Source organism: Lithobates pipiens, unplaced genomic scaffold, assembly GCF_037356315.1.
Source record: "Lithobates pipiens isolate NorthernLeopardFrog02 unplaced genomic scaffold, aLitPip1_a1.2 Scaffold_35, whole genome shotgun sequence".
Classification (NCBI taxonomy): domain Eukaryota; kingdom Metazoa; phylum Chordata; class Amphibia; order Anura; family Ranidae; genus Lithobates; species Lithobates pipiens.
The window spans coordinates 17,367,915-17,389,699 of NW_027507811.1; the positions used below are offsets into that span (position 1 = coordinate 17,367,915).

The following is a 21,785-nucleotide window of genomic DNA, read 5'->3' on the forward strand; positions in this document are numbered from 1 at the left end:
GGGACTATCCTCCTAATTTCCAGGGACCACAGTGAGTAGCTGAAGCAAGTACCGGAGCAGCATTCTCACCAACCGGGGACAGTGAAGAATCAGGAAGCTTCAGTGTGTATCAAGCCAGGGACCCAACCAGCGGAGGTGACACTCGCAGAGCAGCCTTGTGTGTCAAGCCAGGGACCCAACCAGCGGAGGTGACACTCGCAGAGCAGCCTTGTGTGTCAAGCCAGGGACCCAACCAGCGGAGGTGACACTCGCAGAGCAGCCTTGTGTGTCAAGCCAGGGACCGAGAAGACCAGTGGGGTGAAGCTTGAGAAGTATCTGGAGAGCCAATCTAGGGACCCAGCAGGGAAGGGGGGGTGATGCTTGAGGAAGATACCACCGTGAAGATTGGAGGAGCTCAAGGGATTCAGTGATGGTGAATGGGTGGGTCTAGTGAGAGAGACCGGGAGCTCAGTGTGCTGAAGAGCTACAAGAAGTGATTTTGTAGTGGAAGTGAAAGAACTGTTAAGATTTGTGTTAGGACCTGTTAAAGACTGTTGCCATAGGAGACGGCATTCCTACACATGCAGATGTGGCGTCTTGCTGGATGCCATTCCCTGCATAGCTGTCCTCCTATTGAAGTCTCAGAGTCTGCCAATTGAACTTGCAACTACCTAAGGGTGTCCTGGTCCTAACCCTCTCTCCCCCCCCCCCCCCAAAAAAAAGGAATAAACTCTTTTTTGCATTCAAGAAGTGTCTGGCGCCCAATGACTTTAATCATCTTGCACCCACCAAGCCTCACAACCCACTACACACAGAAGGATGTCAGCTATCTCTGGCCCTGGTGGTTCTCATTAGACCGATGGAGGCCTGGGACCTTGCTTTCATTCTAAAGGGAAGGAGGGAGGTGGTACAAAAGGTAATAGCTGCGGAGGGATGGTCTGATGGGGGTGACTTGGGTATGGTTCTTAGGTGGGTTTGGGATAGGCTTCCCTAAATAAATGAGTTTTCAGGGATCTCTTAAAGGTGGACAGGTTAGGGGCTGATCGGATATACCAGGGCAGGGAATTCCAGATGGGAGTGGCTCTAGTGAAGTCCTGGAGGCAAGCATGGGAGGAGGTAACAAGGGAGCTAGAGAGCAGGAGGTCCTTGGAGTGGACAATTTGGGCGATATCTGCAGATGAGGTTGGGGATGTAGTGGCTGGCCTTGTATGTTGTGGTTTGTATTTTGAATTTTATACGGTGGGGTAGGGGAAGTCAGGGAAGGGATTGACAGAGAGGGGCAGCAGTCACGGATCAGTTAGGTAGGTGTATGAGCCTAACTGCAGCGTTCATAATAGACTGAAGGGGGGATAGTCTGTGTAAGGTTAGGCCATTAAAGTGGTTGTAAACCCTTACAAGATTAAGGCTTACCTGTAGGTCCAAGAAATATCTCCTAACCCTACATGGTTTAGAAGATATTTACTAAGAGACAGTCACAGCTGTCTACGCCGTTAGCAGCATGCCACTGCTAACGGCGATATGCCGTTAGCAGGGCCATTTTTAAGGCAGGGCAAAAGGGGCAGCTGCCCTGGGCCCTGTCATTGTTATGGGGCCCAAAGCAGCTGCCATATACTTGCCATCTATCCTGGTTTAAATTCCCTCTTCCCCTGAGGTTTTAGTCCTGGTGCTGTGTCCCGATATCTCAGTGTGAAGTGCTGCAACTAATGCTGCCTAGCTCTGCCTTATTGTTGTGTAAAGAGGACTCACCTGCAGACCCTGCGTTTACATGTAAACGACCAGCATTCATATGTAAATAGGGGATATCATGCCCCCCTGAGGTCATATCTACAGTAATCTCTAGCAACCAATCAACAAGCAGAAATCATGTGCTGTAACCTCTAGCAACTAATCAGTGAGCTGTAATGTGTGCTGTAACCTCTAGATACTAATCAGTGAGCTGTAATGTGTGCTGTAACCTCTAGCAACTAATCAGTGAGCTGTAATGTGTGCTGTAACCTCTAGCAACTAATCAGTGAGCTGTAATGTGTGCTGTAACCTCTAGCAACCAGTCAGTGAGCGGTAATGATAAACTGTAACCTCTGGCAACCAATCGCAATAGCTGCCTGATCTGATTCAGTAAACTGATTTTGAGTCTAGCTGCTAGCTGGGGCCCCAAGAAAAGTTTTTCCCAGGGTCCAATCAATATTAAAGACGGCCCTGGCCGTTAGTGGCGGCTCCCATGCGCAGGCACGGGAGTGACGTCATCGCTGCTCCGGCACTGTGAGTGGCCTGGAGCAGCGATACCCGGAAGAAGATGGATGCTCCGGACTACAGGGGACAGCGGTGACATCGCTGGCTCCTGTGTCAGGTAAGTGACACATAATGGGTTATTATGCGATGCTTAGTAGCCCATTATGCTTTACCTTTGCAGGGAGACAAAGAGGAAGTAAACCCATCAGGGTTTACTTCCTCTTTAAGGAGAGAGTTGCAGTAGTCGAGGCAGGAAATAACCAAGGAGTGAATAAGTTGCTTTGTGGTGTCATTACTAGCAAATTCTGGAGATTTTAGGGAGGTTAAGGCAGCAAGATTCAGCCAGTGATTGGATGTGGGGGGGCTGAAGGAGAGGTCAGAGTCCAGGGTTGCACCCAGCACCCTGGCATGTGTGGAGGGACCAATAGTTGTGCCGTTGATCTTAATGGTAAAGTCATGGGGAGGGGATCGGGGAGGAGGAAATATTACAAGCTCCTTTTTGGAAAGATTGTGTGCGAAAGTGGTGACACATCGAGGAGATCGAGGGGGGGGGGGAGTCAATGAGCAGAGAGCTAGATCTGGGTGTTGTCAGCATAGAGGTGGTATTGGAAACCATGGAAGGTTATTAACTGGCCCAGGGAAGAGGTATAGAGAGAGAATAGGAGGAGTCCAAGGACGGAGCCTTGGGGTACCCCAACAGAAAGAGGTAGAGGAGATGGAGTTGTAGGTGACATAGAAAGTGTGCCTTCGATAGGTTGAGGAGAACCAGAATAAATAATGAGCACAGCACAGGGATGGTGGGAACCCCTCATAATGAGCACAGCACAGGGATGGTGGGAACCCCTCATAATGAGCACAGCACAGGGATGGTGGGGGCCCCTCATAATGAGTACAGTACAGGGATGGTGGGAGCCCCTCATAATGAGCACAGCACAGGGATGGTGGGAGCCCCTCATAATGAGCACAGCACAGGGATAGTGGGAGCCCCTCATAATGAGCACAGCACAGGGATAGTGGGAGCCCCTCATAATGAGCACAGCACAGGGATAGTGGGAGCCCCTCATAATGAGCACAGCACAGGGATGGTGGGAGCCCCTCATAATGAGGACAGTACAGGGATGGTGGGAGCCCCTCATAATGAGGACAGTACAGGGATAGTGGGAGCCCCTCATAATGAGTACAGCACAGGGATGGTGGGAGCCCCTCATAATGAGGACAGTACAGGGATGGTGGGAGCCCCTCATAATGAGCACAGCACAGGGATGGTGGGAGCCCCTCATAATTAGCACAGTACAGGGATGTTTCAGTTAAGTACCTTTATTCCCGGGTCCACTTATTGAGATGTTGTGGACATTCATGAGGAAGAGAGAAAAGTGAGAGGGGAAGGGAGTGAGGAGGAGAGAGAGAGAGGGGCGAGGGGGAGTGAGAGAGAGAGGGGAGAGATAGAGGGAGAGAGAGAGAGGGAGTGAGGGGGGGAGTGAGAGAGAGAGAGGGGCAAGAGAGGGAGTGAGAGGGGCAAGAGAGGGAGAGAGGACTTAAAAATCCTTTACACAGACTTATGCCCATTCCCTTTTATATTACCCCCTTTTTCTTATACAAACTCAAATGCTTTGGCAATGCTAACATGTATTTGAGAGGAGGGGGAGGGAGAGAGGTGGAGAGTTATACAGGGAGAAAGGTACAGAAAGGATATAATATAAAAGATGGAGGGAGGGAGAGATCTTCAGGGTAATAACGTGTGATCTGTTTGCAGCTCCTCCTATTCACTTCACTTTCCCGTCCTCCATTTCCTGCTTCCTGGTCACATGTTTCCTGTGACATCACAGAGCAATCTACAGGATAGGAACTAGACGATACTCCTTGGTGAAGGGTGAGGAAGTAAAAAGAAAACATTGTTGGAACTGACAGCAGAGGAAGTAATAATATTCATTTAGAAGGACACAAGGATCTCTACAAGGACGTCATGATGGAGAATCAGCAGCCCCTCACATCACCGGGTAAGAGGAGACTTTATTGTAAAGGAGAGAGCAGTACGGAGGCTCCACCTAGATCCCCCATCATCTGATAAACACATAGAAACAATGTATTCAGTCAGTGTGTGTGTTTCCTACAGATGGATCCAGTAATGGGAACCCACCAGAGAGATGTCCCCGTCCTCTGTATTCCCGGGATTCCACACAGGAAGATCACACCATCCCCCACCATCATCGGGTAGGTGGGACTGAGCAACTAGAACAGAATTCTAAGCTATGAGAGGACATTCTTCTATGTAATCTCTGGTTCAGTTTTACACATATATTCCATCATCTTTGGGGTTTAGGATGAGGAACAGAAAGACATCAAAGCTGAGATTAAAGAGGAAGAAGAAGAAATGTTGATAAGTGGAGCTCAGCAGTCTATGGAGGAGGGAGGTCCTCTGTATTCCCGGGATTCCACACAGGAAGATCACACCATCCCCCACCATCATCAGGTAGGTGGGACTGAATAATTACAACATAAAAGTATTCTAAGCTATGAGATATTTTTCTTATTAAATCTCTTGCTCTATTTATATATTGTTCTTTCATCTTTGGGGTTTAGGGTGAGAGATTTCCCCCTCCTCTGTATTCCCGGGATTCCATACAGGAGGATCACACCATCCCCCACCATCATCAGGTAGGTGGGGCTGGGCATCTAGATCTAAATATATATTCTAAGCCATGAGATGACGTTCTTCTGTGTAGTCTCTTGTTTTACTTCAACATCTGAAGTGCAGCCTTTGTTACCCATCCCCCATCCCCGTTTCTAGCTACTTTTATTTTCACCCCCCATTTTTATTTTTTAATATACATTCCTTTCCTCTGTGGGTCTTAAGCCCAGACACATCGCAGGTCCTCTTCATCCTTGTGTTCTTCCAATGGAGGGAACATACTGAATGACGTGTCATTTGTGTCCTTTATGTCTGCCTTGAGTTGACTTTAATAGATATTTTTGATGTAGGGAGAAGAACAAATTTATATAAAAGTTGAGATTAAAGAAGAAGAAGCAGAGACGTATGTGGGGGGTGATCAGCCATTCACGGAGGAGGTCGGGATGATTATGAAAAGTGAACAGGAGGACATTTCTCTACCCTTTGACACAGGTAGGTAACAGACATTGTGGGAAAAAAAAAAAACAGGTCAAAGTCTCATTTTACATTTTAATATAAGGATTGTAGTGTAAAAAAGTTAGATAATTATCAGATCTTCACATCATCCTATAGGCAGGTTCTAAAAGGTAAAATATGTGTTTGTCTACTAAAGGGTTAATGTGTGGTGTGGTAAGAGTTAAAGAAGGAGTCCGCCGGGAGTCCATTGTTTTTTTTTTTTTTTAAAAGCCAGCAGCTACAAATGCTGCAGCTGCTGACTTTTAAAATAATGACACTTACCCGCCCAGCACGCCCGCGATGTTGGCACCCAAAGCCCGATCTCTCGATCGTCTCTCGGGTGCTGCCGCCGCCATCTTGGGTATGGGAATCAGGAAGTGGAGCCTTTCGGCTTCATTTCCCAGTTCCCTACTGCGCATGCGCGAGTCGCGCTGCGCAATAAGGAGGGTCCCCCGCTGCCTCTGGGATCCGTGTGTTTCCCAGCAGGCAGCGGGGGACCTTCAGAAAGGGGCGTAGATTCTGCGGAAAGGGGCGTACCTTCTGCAGAATCTACGCCAGAAGTGGGTGCAGATACCTGTACTGTACAGGTACCTCTACCCCCCTCCCCCCTGAAAGGTGCCAATTGTGGTGCCGGAGGGGGGGGAGGGTTCTAATGAGCGGAAGGTCCACTTTAGGGTGGACCTCCGCTTTAACACTTGGTGCTGTGATGTTCCTTCCCCTTCATGTGTCACTTCCTGATTCTGAACCGGATCGGACCTCGTGGTCTCTTCCTGTATGGGAGGTGATCAGTGAGGACGATGTAAAGATCTGAACTGTGTGGGGGAATTTCCCCTTTGCGGGACCCCTGGATGGGTTCCAAGAAGGGCCGGGACAAGGGGTGGGCAGTAGATGTGGCTGCCCTGGGCACAATGGTTTACTGTAGGGATGGGGGCGCTTCCTTCTGTTACAAGGCTGATAGGAGTAGTGATGGTGACAGTGATTTAGACAAGGGAGTGACTGATCGGTGTAGGATCCCCTAAACTTGCACATCATGAATGAGGAGTGGGTGCAGTTTGGCATCTTTGCCCTGAGCACTGGATGACCTTGTTCCCAGCACTGGTTCCAAGGACTGGATTTTTGATGCCATTTACTGGGATTCAACTAAGTTATAAAAAGTTATGAACAACGCGGAACAGCCAAATCCGGTACATTGTTATTAGAGAGAGGAAATGCAATTGTGATTCTGTATATCGCTCAAATGTACTTCTATGGAACCCCACCCCAGAGCCTCCAATTAGTTAAAAGAATGTAAATTCTAACTTACCCCACAACCTGAAATAATCTGTTCAATTAACTAAGTAATAGGCGGATGTAGAACACTATCTATGTTATCCTCTACTCCCTGAATTTCTTATATTGCTACCCTCCTCCTTCCCAATGTTATTCCCTTTGAGTCCATTCACACAGGGGAAACTTTGGATCCAACTCAAAGTCGTCCCAAGTTGCCTCAAGTCACGCAACATGATATAATCAATGTAGGTGAATGAGAGCCATTTTAATGCACACTACTGAAGTTGCTTTGACTTCAGAAAAGGTTCCTGTACTACTTCAATCCAACTTGTATGGGTGGCACAGTGGTGTAGTGGGTGGCACAGTGTAGTGGGTACCACTCTCACCTAGCAGTAAGAAGTCGCTGGTTCGAATCCCAACCACGACACTACCTGCCTGCAGTTTGCATGTTCTCCCTGCGCCTGCGTGGGTTTCCTCCGGGTACTCCGGTTTCTTCCTACACTGCAAAGACATGCTGGTAGGTTAAATGGATCCTGTCTACATTCATAGTTAGTTCATAGTTAGTTAGGTTGAATAAAGACACCAGTCCATCCAGTTCAACCTGAGTGAGTGTCTACAATTGTCCCCATCCCTGTACAATTCTACACCCACATTGGTCCCTATCCTCAAGGAGCCCACAATCCAAGGTCCCCTAGGGCCAATTTTAGACAGAAGCCAATTAACCTACCTGCATGTCTTTGGATTGTGAGGGGAAACCGGAGTACCCGGAGGAAACCCACACAGGCACAGGGAGAACATGCAAACTCCAGGCAGGTAGTGTCATGGTTGGGTTTTGAACCAGTGACCTTCTTACTGCTAGGTGAGAGTGCTAACCACTACACCACCTTTATTTTGCACCGGTAATTTGATCAGTTTCCCTGCTTTAGCAATTACCACAGCCGTTTCACCTGAAGGAAATCCTGAAAACATGATGTGTTGGGGCGCCAAGAGATGACTGGAGTTGAGAAACACCGGCTTGTATGCAAAAGAAAGAAGGGAAGAGCTGTGTTTTGAATGCATATGTTTCTAAAAGTTTATACAAACTCAGCAGCGTTGCTAACCTACCAGATTGAAAATTTACTGACACGACACCCAAAATTTACTGGCAAAGCCAAGTTTTCACTGCCCACAAAATGACAGTTGTAAGTGCAAATGTCAGTATTTAGGCTACAAATAAGTACAATATGCAGATAGCAATGTGATGTAAGATAGATATTAAGGCAAAAAGCATATTTCTTATTTTATTCTCAATATAGTAAGTAAGTGGCTCATGGACAGGATTCGGGGGGGGGGGGGGATAGGAGATTATTGGGCCCCCCGGGCAATAGATTGATTTTTAACCACTTGCTTACTGGGCACTTAAACCCCCCTCAGTCCCAGACCAATTTTCAGCTTTCAGCGCTGATGCACTTTGAATGACAATTGCGCGGTCATACAACACTCTACCCAAATGACATTTTTATCATTTTTTTTCCCCACAAATAGAGCTTTCTTTTGGTGGTATTTAGTTACAGCTGTGAGTTTTATTTTTGCTAAACAAACAAAAAAAGATGCAAAAAAAATTGAAAATCATGTTTAATAGTTTGTTATAAAATTTTGCAAACAGGTCATTTTTCTCCTTCATTGAAGTGCGCTGATGAGGCGGCACTGATAGGCATAGTTAAGGCGGCACTAATAGACACAGATAAGGTGGCACCGATAGGCACAGATAAGGCAGTACTGATGGGCACAGATAAGGCGGCACTGATGGGCAAAGATGGGCACAGATAAGGTGCCACGGATGGGTGGCACTAAGGGGCACTGATAGGTACCACTGATAGATGGGACTGATAGGTGGCACTGCTGGGCACTGATGGGCACTGGTAGATGACACTGATGGGCATGGATATGTGGCACTGGGGTGCAGCACTGTTGAGGCAGATTGTGGGCACTGATGGTTGGCACTGTGGGCACTGATGGTTGGCACTGTGGGCACTGATGGGTGGCACTGATGGGGGGCACTTATTTATTCCTGAGGTGGCACTGGCAGGGGGCAGGTGGGCACTGGTAAGCTGGCCGTGATCGGGACTGATGTCCCGATCATGGCTGCGGGTGATCGGCTCTTTTTTTTTTTCTCCTTGCGCTGTCAGCGCGAGGAGGAATACTAGCCGATTACCGGCTCCGTTGTATCACATGATCATATGTAAAGAAAGATTACCCTCGCGCCACAGTAATTATAGAAAAAGGAAAGTACACAAACAAAAAAGATTATGGTTGCAGCAAAGCACCGACAGGGGTTCAAACCCTCCCCTGAGTGAGTAAAAAACAACTGTATGAAAGTGGTGTTGCGCTCCTTAATTAAATATAGCAATAAATATGTGAAGTACACAATGTACAAAAAATTAAAAGTGAATATTCCTACAAACTATAAACACATGATTTAACATCCAAAAGGTGCATTAAATAAAGTGCATTCAAGTGCTCGGGTAGATATAAAATATATCCAAAGTGCACAGATTGCAGTGATAGCAGGATCTGCAGCGTGATTAAAAAACACTCGATAATCTAATATCCAAAAGGTGCAACAAGGAAAAAAATATATATATATAACAATAAAATTATAAGAAGATTAAATAAATTATATAAAGTATATTCCACAGTCCGTATTGAATCATGCACTGAAAAAGAATAATCCACTCTGTGTGCAAATATCTGGTAATCCCGTGAATGAGAAAAATATATATAACAATAAAATTATAAAAAGATTAAATAGATTTAACCACTTGCCGACCGCCTCACGCCGATGTACGTCGGCAGAATGGCACGGGCAGGCATAAGCACGTACATGTACGTGATTTGCCTCCCGCGGGTCGGGGGCCCGATCGGGCCCCCACCCGGTGCCTGCGGCGGTCGGTTTTCGTTCGGGAGCGATCCCGGACGAGGGGACGGCCATTCATTCATGGCCACCCCCTCGCGATCGCTCCCGACGAATGGAAATCCCCGGTGACATCACTTCCTCTCCTGTAATGTAAACACAGGAGAGGAAGTGATGTATTCTCTCCTCCGTGTCGGTATTTTTCGTTCCGACACGGAGGAGAGCGGATCAGTGAGTTGCACCAACACATCCCACACACAGTAGAACATGCCAGGCACACTCACACCCCCCCTTTACCCCCCGATCACCCCCCCAATTACCCCTGCCCCCCCAGTCACAGTGACACCAATGTCATTTTTTTTTTTTTTTTTTTTTTTTTGCATTGGTGTCATTTGTGACTGTAATAACTGTTAGGGCAGTTAGGGTTAGCCCCCTTTAGTTCTAATGTACCCCCCTAACCCCCCCAATAAAGGTTTAACCCCGTGATCACCCCCCGTCGCCAGTGTCACTAAGGCTGGGTTCACATTGCAGCGGTTTATGAGAACGAATGTGATTCGCACCGCACTGCAGTGCAAATCACATCCGATCTCTGTGCGATTCGAGTTCAGCCATTCGCCGCACCCGCCGCACCCGCCACACCCGCCGCACCCGCCGCAAATTCGCACGGGACCCTTTTTTTGGCCCGCAGCAGAATCGGATCGCATGGGTGTTCACACCATGCGATCCGAGTTTGCAGATCGCACTGCGATATGCGAACTGATCTGGGGGTGTCAGTAACATTTCACTGACACTCCCAGCAGTTCGCATAGGGCAGTGTGAACTGCCGCCGGGAGGCATGCGATGCGGGAACCCGCCGCGGATTCGCGGCGTTTCCGCATCGCTCCAGTGTGAACCCAGCCTAATAAGCGATCATTTTTCTGATCGCCGTATTAGTGTCACAGGTGACGCTAGTTAGGCAGGTAGGTATTTAGGTTCGCCGCAGCTTTTTATAGCGCTAGGGACCCCCATATACTACCGCATAAAGCCCCCTGATTGCCCCCTAGTTAACCCTTTCACCAGTGATCACCATATAACTGTTACAGGTGACGCTGGTTGGTTAGTTATTTTTTTATAGTTTCAGGGCACCCGCCATTTATTACCTAATAAAGGTTTAACCCCCTGATCACCCGGCAGGTGTCATTTGTGACTAATAACTGTTAGGGCAGTTAGGGTTAGCCCCCTTTAGTTCTAAGGTACCCCCCTAACCCCCCCAATAAAGGTTTAACCCCGTGATCACCCCCCGTCGCCAGTGTCACTAAGGCTGGGTTCACATTGCAGCGGTTTATGAGAACGGATGTGATTCGCACCGCACTGCAGTGCAAATCACATCCGATCTCTGTGCGATTCGAGTTCAGCTATACAGATAGTATGGCTGAATTCGTGTCGCACCCGCCGCACCCGCCGCAAACTCGCACGGGACCCTTTTTTTGGTCCGCAGCAGAATCGGATCGCATGGGTGTTCACACCATGCGATCCAAGTTTGCAGATCGCACTGCGATATGCGAACTGATCTGGGGGTGTCATTAACATTTCACTGACACTCCCAGCAGTTCGCATAGGGCAGTGTGAACTGCCGCCGGGAGGCATGCGATGCGGGAACCCGCCGCGCATTCGTGGCGTTCCCGCATCGCTCCAGTGTGAACCCAGCCTAATAAGCGATCGTTTTTCTGATCGCTGTATTAGTGTCACAGGTGACGCTAGTTAGGCAGGTAGGTATTTAGGTTCGCCGCAGCTTTTTATAGCGCCAGGGACCCCCATATACTACCGCATAAAGCCCCCTGATTGCCCCCTAGTTAACCCTTTCACCAGTGATCACCATATAACTGTTACAGGTGACGCTGGTTGGTTAGTTATTTTTTTATAGTTTCAGGGCACCCGCCATTTATTACCTAGTCTCACTAGTGTACCCCTAAATTTAGGGGTGTCTACTTTCTAAAATGGGGTCATTTGGGGGGGGGGGTTTGTGCCATCTTGGCATTTTATGGCCTTCAAAACTGTAACGCCCTTAGAAAGCCTGAAGGCGGTGCTTGGTTTTTGGGGCCCCGTACGCGGCTAGGCTCCCAAAAAGTCCCACATATGTGGTATCCCCGTACTCAGGAGAAGCAGCAGAATTTATTTTGGGGTGTCATTTCACATATGCCCATGGCATGCGTGAGCAATATATCATTTAGTGACAACTTTGTGAAAAAAAAAAAAAGTTTGTAATTTTCCCGCAACTTGTGGCAAAATATAAAATATTCCATGGACTCAACATGCCTCTCAGCAAATAGCTTGGGGTGTCTACTTTCTAAAATGGGGTCATTTGTGGGGGTTTTGTGCCATCTTGGCATTTTATGGCCTTCAAAACTGTAATAGGTAGTGAGGCGTGAAATCAAAAATTTACGCCCTTAGAAAGCCTGAAGGCGGTGCTTGGTTTTCGGGGCCCTGTACGCGGCTAGGCTCCCAAAAAGTCCCACATATGTGGTATCCCCGTACTCAGGAGAAGCAGCAGAATTTATTTTGGGGTGTCATTTCACATACGCCCATAGCATGTGTGAGCAATATATCATTTAGTGACAACTTTGTGTAAAAAAAAAAAAAAAATTTTTTTTTTGTCATTATTCAATCGCTTGAGGCAAAAAAATAAAATATTCAATGGGCTCAACATGCCTCTTATCAATTTCCTTAGGGGGTCTACTTTCCAAAATGGGGTCATTTGGGGGGGTTTTGTACTGCCCTGTCATTTTAGCACCTCAAGAAATGAGATAGGCAGTCGTAAACTAAAAGCTGCGTAAATTCCAGAAAACGTACCTTAGTTTGTAGATGTGACAACTTTTGCGCAAACCAATAAATATACAATTATTGACTTTTTTTTTACCAAAGACATGTGGCTGAATACATTTTGGCCTAAATGTATGACTAAAATTGAGTTTATTGGATTTTTCTAATAACAAAAAGTAGAAAATATCATTTTTTTTCAAAATTTGCGGTCTTTTTACATTTATATCGCAAAAAATAAAAATCGCAGAGGCAATCAAATACCATCAAAAGAAAGCTCTATTTGTGGGAAGAAAAGGACGCAAATTTTGTTTGGGTACAACATTGCATGACCGCGCAATTACCAGTTAAAGCAGCGCAGTGCCAAAGTGTAAAAAGACCTCTGGTCATTTACCAGCAAAATGGTCCGGTCTGAAAGTGGTTAATTAAAATTAAAAAGATTCTTTTCAGTGCATGATTCAATACGGACTGTGGAATATACTTTATATAATATATTTAATCTTCTTATAATTTTATTGTTATATATATATATTTTTTTCCTTGTTGCACCTTTTGGATATTAGATTATCGAGTGTTTTTTAATCACGCTGCAGATCCTGCTATCACTGCAATCTGTGCACTTTGGATATATTTTATATCTACCCGAGCACTTGAATGCACTTTATTTAATGCACCTTTTGGATGTTAAATCATGTGTTTATAGTTTGTAGGAATATTCACTTTTAATTTTTTATCACATGATCAGCTGTCATTGGCTGACAGCTGATCACGTGGTAAGAGGTCGGGATCGACCCCTTGCACGGATCCGTGATCAGGTGAATCTCGTAGACTCGCTGATCACAGAGCGCGCCGCGTGCGCCCCTCGGGGGGGGGGGGGGGCGCAGGCCGCTCGTGCACGGGATGACGTCAATAGACAGCGCGAATCTCTAGTGGTTAAAAAAGCACAGATTTTTTACATACTGTCCCCGGTTTTATTGAGGCTGGCAACCCTGATGGGGCCCCTTAGTGGCACGGGGGCCCTCGGGCAGTGCCCGAGTGCCTGAATGGTCACACAGTGCCAGTCTCTCTCCATAAATTAAAAAGATTCTTTTCAGTGCATGATTCAATACGGACTGTGGAATATACTTTATATAATATATTTAATCTTCTTAAAATTTTATTGTTATATATATATATTTTTTTCCTTGTTGCACCTTTTGGATATTAGATTATCGAGTGTTTTTTAATCACGCTGCAGATCCTGCTATCACTGCAATCTGTGCACTTTGGATATATTTTATATCTACCCGAGCACTTGAATGCACTTTATTTAATGCACCTTTTGGATGTTAAATCATGTGTTTATAGTTTGTAGGAATATTCACTTTTAATTTTTTATCACATGATCAGCTGTCATTGGCTGACAGCTGATCACGTGGTAAGAGGTCGGGATCGACCCCTTGCACGGATCCGTGATCAGGTGAATCTCGTAGACTCGCTGATCACAGAGCGCGCCGCGTGCGCCCCTCGGGGGGGGGGGGCGCAGGCCGCTCGTGCACGGGATGACGTCAATAGACAGCGCGAATCTCTAGTGGTTAAAAAAGCACAGATTTTTTACATACTGTCCCCGGTTTTATTGAGGCTGGCAACCCTGATGGGGCCCCTTAGTGGCACGGGGGCCCTCGGGCAGTGCCCGAGTGCCTGAATGGTCACACAGTGCCAGTCTCTCTCCATGCCAGGCAGTCCTCTCAGTCCCCTCCAAGTCCAGCTCCCGGCTTGCCCTGCTCCTGTCCCACAGACCTGCACACGAGGCTCTCTTCGCTCGGCTCGGCTCCCTTGCACCATGACATCACACGACTCTCTCATCAAGTTATTCTCCCCCCTCTTCTTTTTTTTCAGGCACCATCTCCGCCAGACCCGCCGGCACCAGCTGAACACACTGTAGCGGGCATTTAGAAGGTCCTAGCCGGCTCCGGAAACCCGAGCTGTGCATGCCCAGTTCCGAGCCTAGTGTCGCAGCCATTTTTTTTTTTTTTTTTTTTACTGGCAGCTTTTTTTCTCTTACCGGCATTTACGGGCAGGAAAAAAGTGCCCGTTTTTTTACTGGCTGCCAGGAAAAATACTGACGGTTGGCAACATTGAAACTCAGTATTTTCTTATCGTGATTAAAACTGATTAAAAACGGTTTGGATTTAGATAAACTCCACTTATTTGTCATCTACTGAGATTTATTCTATTTATTTTACTTCTTTCCAACAGATGGATGTGATGTCAGGAATTCCTCGGAGAGACGTCTTCTATTATCTGCTGATTGTAAGTCAGAAGATAATGTCATCACACAGGATCCTCCAGGAGGAAATCCAAATACACAAAATATACATCACAGACCTTCCTGTCCGGAGACATCAATGGATCCCTCTGATCAGGGGGAATCTTCTCATCAATCACATACTATGATTGGAAATATCCATGTAAGATCTCACACTGCAGATCCATCGACAGATCACCGAGGTGACAATCTATTCCCCTGTTCAGAGTGCGGGAAATCTTTCACTCGCAAAAGCAACCTTTTACAACATCAGAAAAAGCACACTGGTGAGCTTCCCTATTTGTGTACAGAGTGCGGGAAATCTTTCGCTCATAAAGCATCCCTTGTTACACATCTTGGAATTCACACAGATGAGCGTCCTTATTCATGTTCAGAGTGCGGGAAATCATTCTCCCAAAAAGGAGCCCTTCTTAAACATCAGAGAATTCACACAGGTGACAAGCCTTATTCATGTGCAGAGTGCGGGAAATCTTTCCAACATAAAGGAAAGCTTGTTACACATGAGAGAACTCACACAGGCGAGCGTCCTTTTTCATGTTCAGAGTGCGGTAAATCATTCACTCAGAAAGGAGTTCTTGTTAAACATTTTAAAATGCACATAGGCGAGCGTCCTTATTCATGTTCAGAGTGCGGGAAATCTTTTCCTGAAAAAGCAGTCCTTGTTAAACATCAAAGAATTCACACAGGTGAGCGTCCTTATTCATGTTTAGTGTGCGGGAAATCTTTCCCTGAAAAAGGAGTCCTTGTTAAACATCAAAGAACTCACACAGGTGAGCGTCCTTATTCATGTTTAGAGTGCGGGAAATCTTTCACTCAAAAAGGAAATTTTGTTATACATCAGAGAATTCACACAGGTGAGCAACCTTATTCATGTTTAGAGTGCGGGAAATCTTTCATTCGGAAAGGAGACCTTCTTGCACATCAGAGAATTCATACAGGTGAGTATCCTTATTCCTGTTCATTTTGTGGGAAATCTTTCAATCATAAACTACAGCTTGTTACACATGAGAGAATTCACACAGGTGAGCGTCCTTATTCATGTTCAGAGTGTGGGAAATCTTTCACTATCAAAGCACACCTTGTTAAACATCTTAGAATTCACACAGGAGAGCTTCCTTATTCATGTTCAGAGTGCGGGAAATCTTTCCATGAAAAAGAATACTTTATTAAACATCGAAGAATTCACACAGGTGAGCGTCCTTATTCATGTTCAGAGTGCGGGAAATCTTTCCCTGAAAAAGGACCTCTTGTTAAACATCAGAGAGTTCACACAGGTGAGCGTCCTTATTCATGTTTGGTGTGCGGGAAATCTTTCAATCAAAGAGGAAATCTTGTTACACATCAGAGAATTCACACAGGTGAGTATGCTTATTCATGTTCAGAGTGTGGGAAATCTTTCATTCAGAAAATATACCTTGTTAAACATCAGAAAATTCACACAGGTAAGCGCCCATAATCATGTTCAGTGTAGGAAATCTTTGATTAGGAAAAATAATCTTGTTGAACATCAGAGTGAACGTCCTTTTTCGTGTTCAGAGTGCGGGAAATCTTTCACTCGGAAAGGAAACCTTTTGCAACACCAGGGAATTCATAGGAGTGAGCTTCCTTATTGATGTTGTAGATCAGGGATCTCCACACTTCGGCCCTCCAGCTGTTGCAGAACTACACGTCCCATGAGGCATTGTAATATTCTGACATTCACAGACATGACTAGGCATGGTGGGAATTGTAGTTCCTGAACATCTGGAGGGTCATAGTATGAAGAGCTCTGTTGTAGACGAGTCAGCCTGGTGCAGGTTTAGGAGCGGGTTAATAGTAGAGGGCGGGTACTTGTTTATTAAGCAGCTGGTCAGAGAGGCTGGTGGATGTCTGTTCAATATTGAGTTGGCCCTCCCTTTGCAGCTATAACAGCTTCAACTCTTCTGGGAAGGCCGTCCACAAGGTTTAGGAGTGTCTATGGGAATGTTTGACCATTCTTCCAGAAGAGCATTTGTGAGGTCAGGCACTGATGTTGGGCGAGAAGGCCTGGCTCACAGTCTCCGCTCTAATTCATCCCAAAAGTGTTCTATCAGGTTGAGGTCAGGACTCTGCACAGGCCAGTCAAGTTCCTCCACCCCAAACTCACTCATCCATGTCTTTATGGACCTTGCTTTGTTCACTGGTGGGCAGTCATGTTGGAACAGGAAGGGGCCGTCCCCAAACTGTTCCCAGAATGTTGGGAGCATGGAATTTTCCAAAATGTTTTTGTATGCTGATGGCTTACGCGTTTCCTTCACTGGAACTAAGGAGCCAACCCCAACCCCTTAAAACACCATAATCCCCCCTCCACCAAATGATTTGGACCAATGTACAAAGCAAGGTCCATAAAGACATGGATGAGCGAGTTTGGGATGGAGGAACTTGACTGGCCTGCACAGAGTCCTGACCTCATGGAACAGGTGCCTCCTTTCTCCGGCCCTTGGGGGACTATTCCTCTCACTGACACCAACAATGGGGAAGTATTTCTTCCACCAATACCAATCATTGGATTCTATTTCGCCTACTAAGAGGGGCAGTAGTCCTCCTCCTATTGACCACCAAACCTGAGACCATATTTATTCTTACTGCTGGCCCAAATCCGGCCCCCCAATGTCTGTAGGACAATAAAACTGGCCCTTTGAAAAGTTTGGAGACCCCCTGCATTAGATGATACAGCTGCACACAGGCAGGCTTAGCCCTGTCAAAGCCCCAGCCATGAACTCGGCTCGTCCTCAAAGCAACACTCACTCCCAGCCTGACTAGTATTTCTGCCTTTACCAATGTATAGTCCCATGCTGACTCTGAGACCAAATCACAATTCACCAGTTGAGGATCTGCAGTCAGGAAAGGGGCCAGTACATCCTCCCATTCTTTCTCAGGCAGACCTTCCCTTTGTCAGGTCTGGGCTTCTAGAAGCTCTTCTCAGTGCTCAAGGCTGCTCAGCTGTCGGTTAATTACCAGCCAATCATTGTTTCCACAGTGGCTCACCTGGTTACCATTACCTGCCTCATCAGTCCAGCCTACAGCCAGCCCCGTCTGGATATTTATACTGCCTTGTTCATGTCTTTCATGCCTTCACCTTATTTAACATATCCTGAGTGTCTCTGCTGATTTCCCGTTAAAGACTTTGCCCATCTGACATCCCTTCTGGTTCCTGATCTTTGGCTTCCAACTACGCTGATCTCTGGCTTCCTGATTACTGGCTCGTCTGATTACCGGTTTTGGCTTCCTAACCCTGGCTTATGTTTTGACTATGTTCCTGATCTGTACTTTTTTTTTCTATTACATTAAAGGTGTGATTTTTTTTTTTTTCATGGTTAAAAGTTTTGCTTTATTATGGAAAAGACAAGTATGATACAACAAGGAGTCGTTGGTAATTGTCATAGTACATACAGGTTTGTGCATACATATTACAAACAAATGTATTTCTTGTTCTCATTGTTATCCATAGTATACATTACAACACACCTGATTCTCCTGAAGAAGCTTATTAAAGCAAAACATGTTGAGTGGTAGTGTGTGTGTATGTCTTGAATACAACAAATAATATTAACAAGGAACCATTTTTAAAATAATTTTTAGCATGTTTTATCGTTGTAATAAAATTATATACAATTTTATCTATATGTCAATTATATGAATTTTTCTGTAAAAAGTCTCCAGGCTTGTTCCTTCTCCCCATTTTCTTTTCTGTACACTACCTTACATTGTAGCAAAGTGTCATTTCTTCAGTGTTGTCACATGAAAAAAAGATATAATAAAATATTTACAAAAATGTGAGGGGTGTACTCACTTTTGTAAGATACTGTATAATGAAATAAAATTACATTTAGTATATAAAAAAAAATTTGATGATCTACATGAAAATAAAGATGAATTGTGTATACCCATAATATCCATAATCAAAAAGCACAGAACCTCCCTGGACTCTGTACATAATACAAACATGATAGATACAATAAACTTATTTTAACATAATTTTCCTTATAATAAATATTTGATTCGTTTTATAAAAAAAAACCTTTAAAGTTAATATAAATATACTAATCAGTATATTAATATTTAAATCATAATTAACTAGCCACCCACAGAATTTTATACAATCAAATACATCCATAAATAACATAAGTGGGACATTAGTGGTGAGTGGATCTGCAGTGCGGGGGGAGCCGCCAATAGCGATCAGATACGAGAAGAACAATATCTGCCTCAGGTTACCTATAAATATATGTCAATGTAATAATATAATATTAGGATGCAGTCAGGTGTGAGTACATAATTTTATTACTAGGAACCAACTCAAATTATTCCAACGGCCTCTGCGGCAGTCAATAAGAAAATCGCCATTGAGATGCATAAGGAAGAGAGAAAGGGGGGGAGAGAAGAGAGACAGAGGAGTATACAGGGAGATATACAGAGAGAGAGAGGTATACAGAGAGATATACAGAGAGAGGGGTATACAGGGAGATATACAGAGAGAGGGGTATATAGGGAGATATACAGAGAGAGAGGGGGGTATATAGGGAGATATACAGAGAGAGAGAGGGGTATATAGGGAGATATACAGAGAGAGAGAGGGGTATACAGGGAGATATACAGAGAGAGAGAGAGGGGTATATAGGGAGATATACAGAGAGAGAGAGGGGTATACAGGGAGATATACAGAGAGAGAGAGGGGTATATAGGGAGATATACAGAGAGAGAGAGAGGGGTATATAGGGAGATATACAGAGAGAGAGAGAGGGGTATACAGGGAGATATACAGAGAGAGAGAGAGGGGTATATAGGGAGATATACAGAGAGAGAGGGGTATACTGGGAGATATACAGAGAGAGAGGGGTATATAGGGAGATATACAGAGAGAGAGAGAGGGGTATACAGGGAGATATACAGAGAGAGAGAGAGGGGTATACTGGGAGATATACAGAGAGAGAGAGAGGGGTATATAGGGAGATATACAGAGAGAGAGGGGTATACTGGGAGATATACAGAGAGAGAGGGGTATATAGGGAGATATACAGAGAGAGAGAGAGGGGTATATAGGGAGATATACAGAGAGAGAGAGAGGGGTATATAGGGAGATATACAGAGAGAGAGAGAGGGGGGTATATAGGGAGATATACAGAGAGAGAGAGGTATATAGGGAGATATACAGAGAGAGGGGTATATAGGGAGATATACAGAGAGAGAGGGGTATATAGGGAGATATACAGAGAGAGAGAGAGGGGTATATAGGGAGATATACAGAGAGAGAGGGGGGTATATAGGGAGATATACAGAGAGAGAGAGGGGTATATGGGAGATATACAGAGAGAGAGAGAGGTATATAGGGAGATATACAGGGAGAAAGGTACAGAGAGGATATAATATAAAAGACGGAGGGAGGGAGAGACCTTCAGGGTAATAACGTGTGATCTGCTTGCAGCTCCTCCTATTCACTTCACTTTCCCGTCCTCCATTTCCTGCTTCCTGGTCACATGTTTCCTGTGACATCACAGAGCAATCTACAATCCTTGGTGAGGGGTGAGGAAGTAAAAAGAAAACATTGTTGGAACTGACAGCAGAGGAAGTAATAATATTCATTTATTTAGAAGGACACAAGGATCTCTACAAGGACGTCATGATGGACAATCAGCCGCCCCTCACATCACCGGGTAAGAGGAGACTTTATTGTAAAGGAGAGAGCAGTACGGAGGCTCCACCTAGATCCCCCATCATCTGATAAACACATAGAAACAATGTAGTCAGTCAGTGTGTGTGTTTCCTACAGATGGATCCAGTAATGGGAACCCACCAGAGAGATGTCCCCGTCCTCTGTATTCCCGGGATTCCACACAGGAAGATCACACCATCCCCCACCATCATCAGGTAGGTGGGACTGAGCAACTAGAACAAATACATTGTAGAATTCTACGCTTCGAAATAACATTCTTTTATTTCATCTCTTGTTTCCTTTTATAAATCTGTTTTATCATATTTGGGGTTTAGGGAGAACAACTGAAAGACATCAAAGTTGAGGTTAAGGTAGAAAAAGAAGAGAAGTCCGGGGATCCGCAGTCTATGGAGGAGGGAGATCCTCTGTATTCCCGGGATTCCACACAGGAAGATCACATCATCCCCCACCATCATCAGGTAGGTGGGGCATCTAGACCTAAATATATATTCTAAGCCATGAGATGACGTTCTTCTGTGTACTCTCTTGTTTTACTTCAACATCTGAAGTACAGCCTTTGTTACCCATCCCCCATCCCCACTTCTAGCTACTTTGAGCGCCCTACATTTTTCATCCCCATTTTTATTTTTTAATATATATTCCTTTCCTCTGTGGGTCTTAAGCCCAGACACATTGCTGGTCCTCTTCATCCTTGTGTTCTTCCAATGGAGGGAACATACTGAATGACGTGTCATTTGTATCCTTTATGTCTGCCTTGAGTTGACTTTAATAGATATTTTATATTATTTTTGGTGTAGGGTGAAGAACGGATTAATATAAAAGCTGTAAACAAGAAACAAGAAGTAGAGACGTATGTGGGGGGTGATCAGCCATTCACGGAGGAGGTCGGGATGATTATGAAAAGTGAACAGGAAGAGATTTCTCTAGCTATTGACACAGGTAGGTAACAGACACTATGGAGAAAACAGGTCACAGTCTCATTTTACTTCTGAGTATAAAGATTGTAGTTTAAGAAAAAAACATTAGATAATTGTAGCGCCGGCTCCTGAAGAGCACACACTATGTGTTTTTTCTATTTAAAATTCCTAAGACCACAGTTGGTTTTTAGGGTCAATTATACCAAATTATGGTTTCAGTACCAGTCTAGCTGGATTGCATTGGATTCTGCTTGGCCACAGGTGTCGCTGTCACCACTGGCAAGTGTGAGAACGCAGTATTGAGTGCCATTCTTTCTCAGAACCAGCCCAGTGGGAGTGCCATCTTGCTGTGCATTCTGGGAGAGGGTACTTAAGGTACTGACCTCACATGCTTCTGGGTTCTGTTCCAGAAGATCTTTCTGTCTGGTCTTGGTCTTCCTGACCAGCCCCATGGCCGTCATGGCCTGGGGTGCGGATCCATACAATTCAGAGTCTTGGGGCTGGCTAGCATGAGGCAAAGTAACAGGGAGGAAGATTCAAAGGTGGTCCGGTGCCGTCTCATCTGTGGAGAAGCCCAG

At 45.3% G+C, this 21,785-nt stretch overlaps 1 protein-coding gene across 1 annotated transcript in view; it reads left to right on the top strand.

Annotated features, from left to right (window-relative positions):
• LOC143955566 (zinc finger MYM-type protein 1-like) overlaps positions 1-21,785 on the top strand; it is an 89,094-nt gene that overhangs the window by 21,005 nt on the left and 46,304 nt on the right. Inside the window, exons 6-7 of the mRNA XM_077465640.1 lie at positions 20,605-20,748; positions 21,088-21,229. Coding sequence (XP_077321766.1) covers positions 20,605-20,748; positions 21,088-21,229 — 286 coding nt within the window. The remainder of the gene's footprint in view (positions 1-20,604; positions 20,749-21,087; positions 21,230-21,785) is intronic.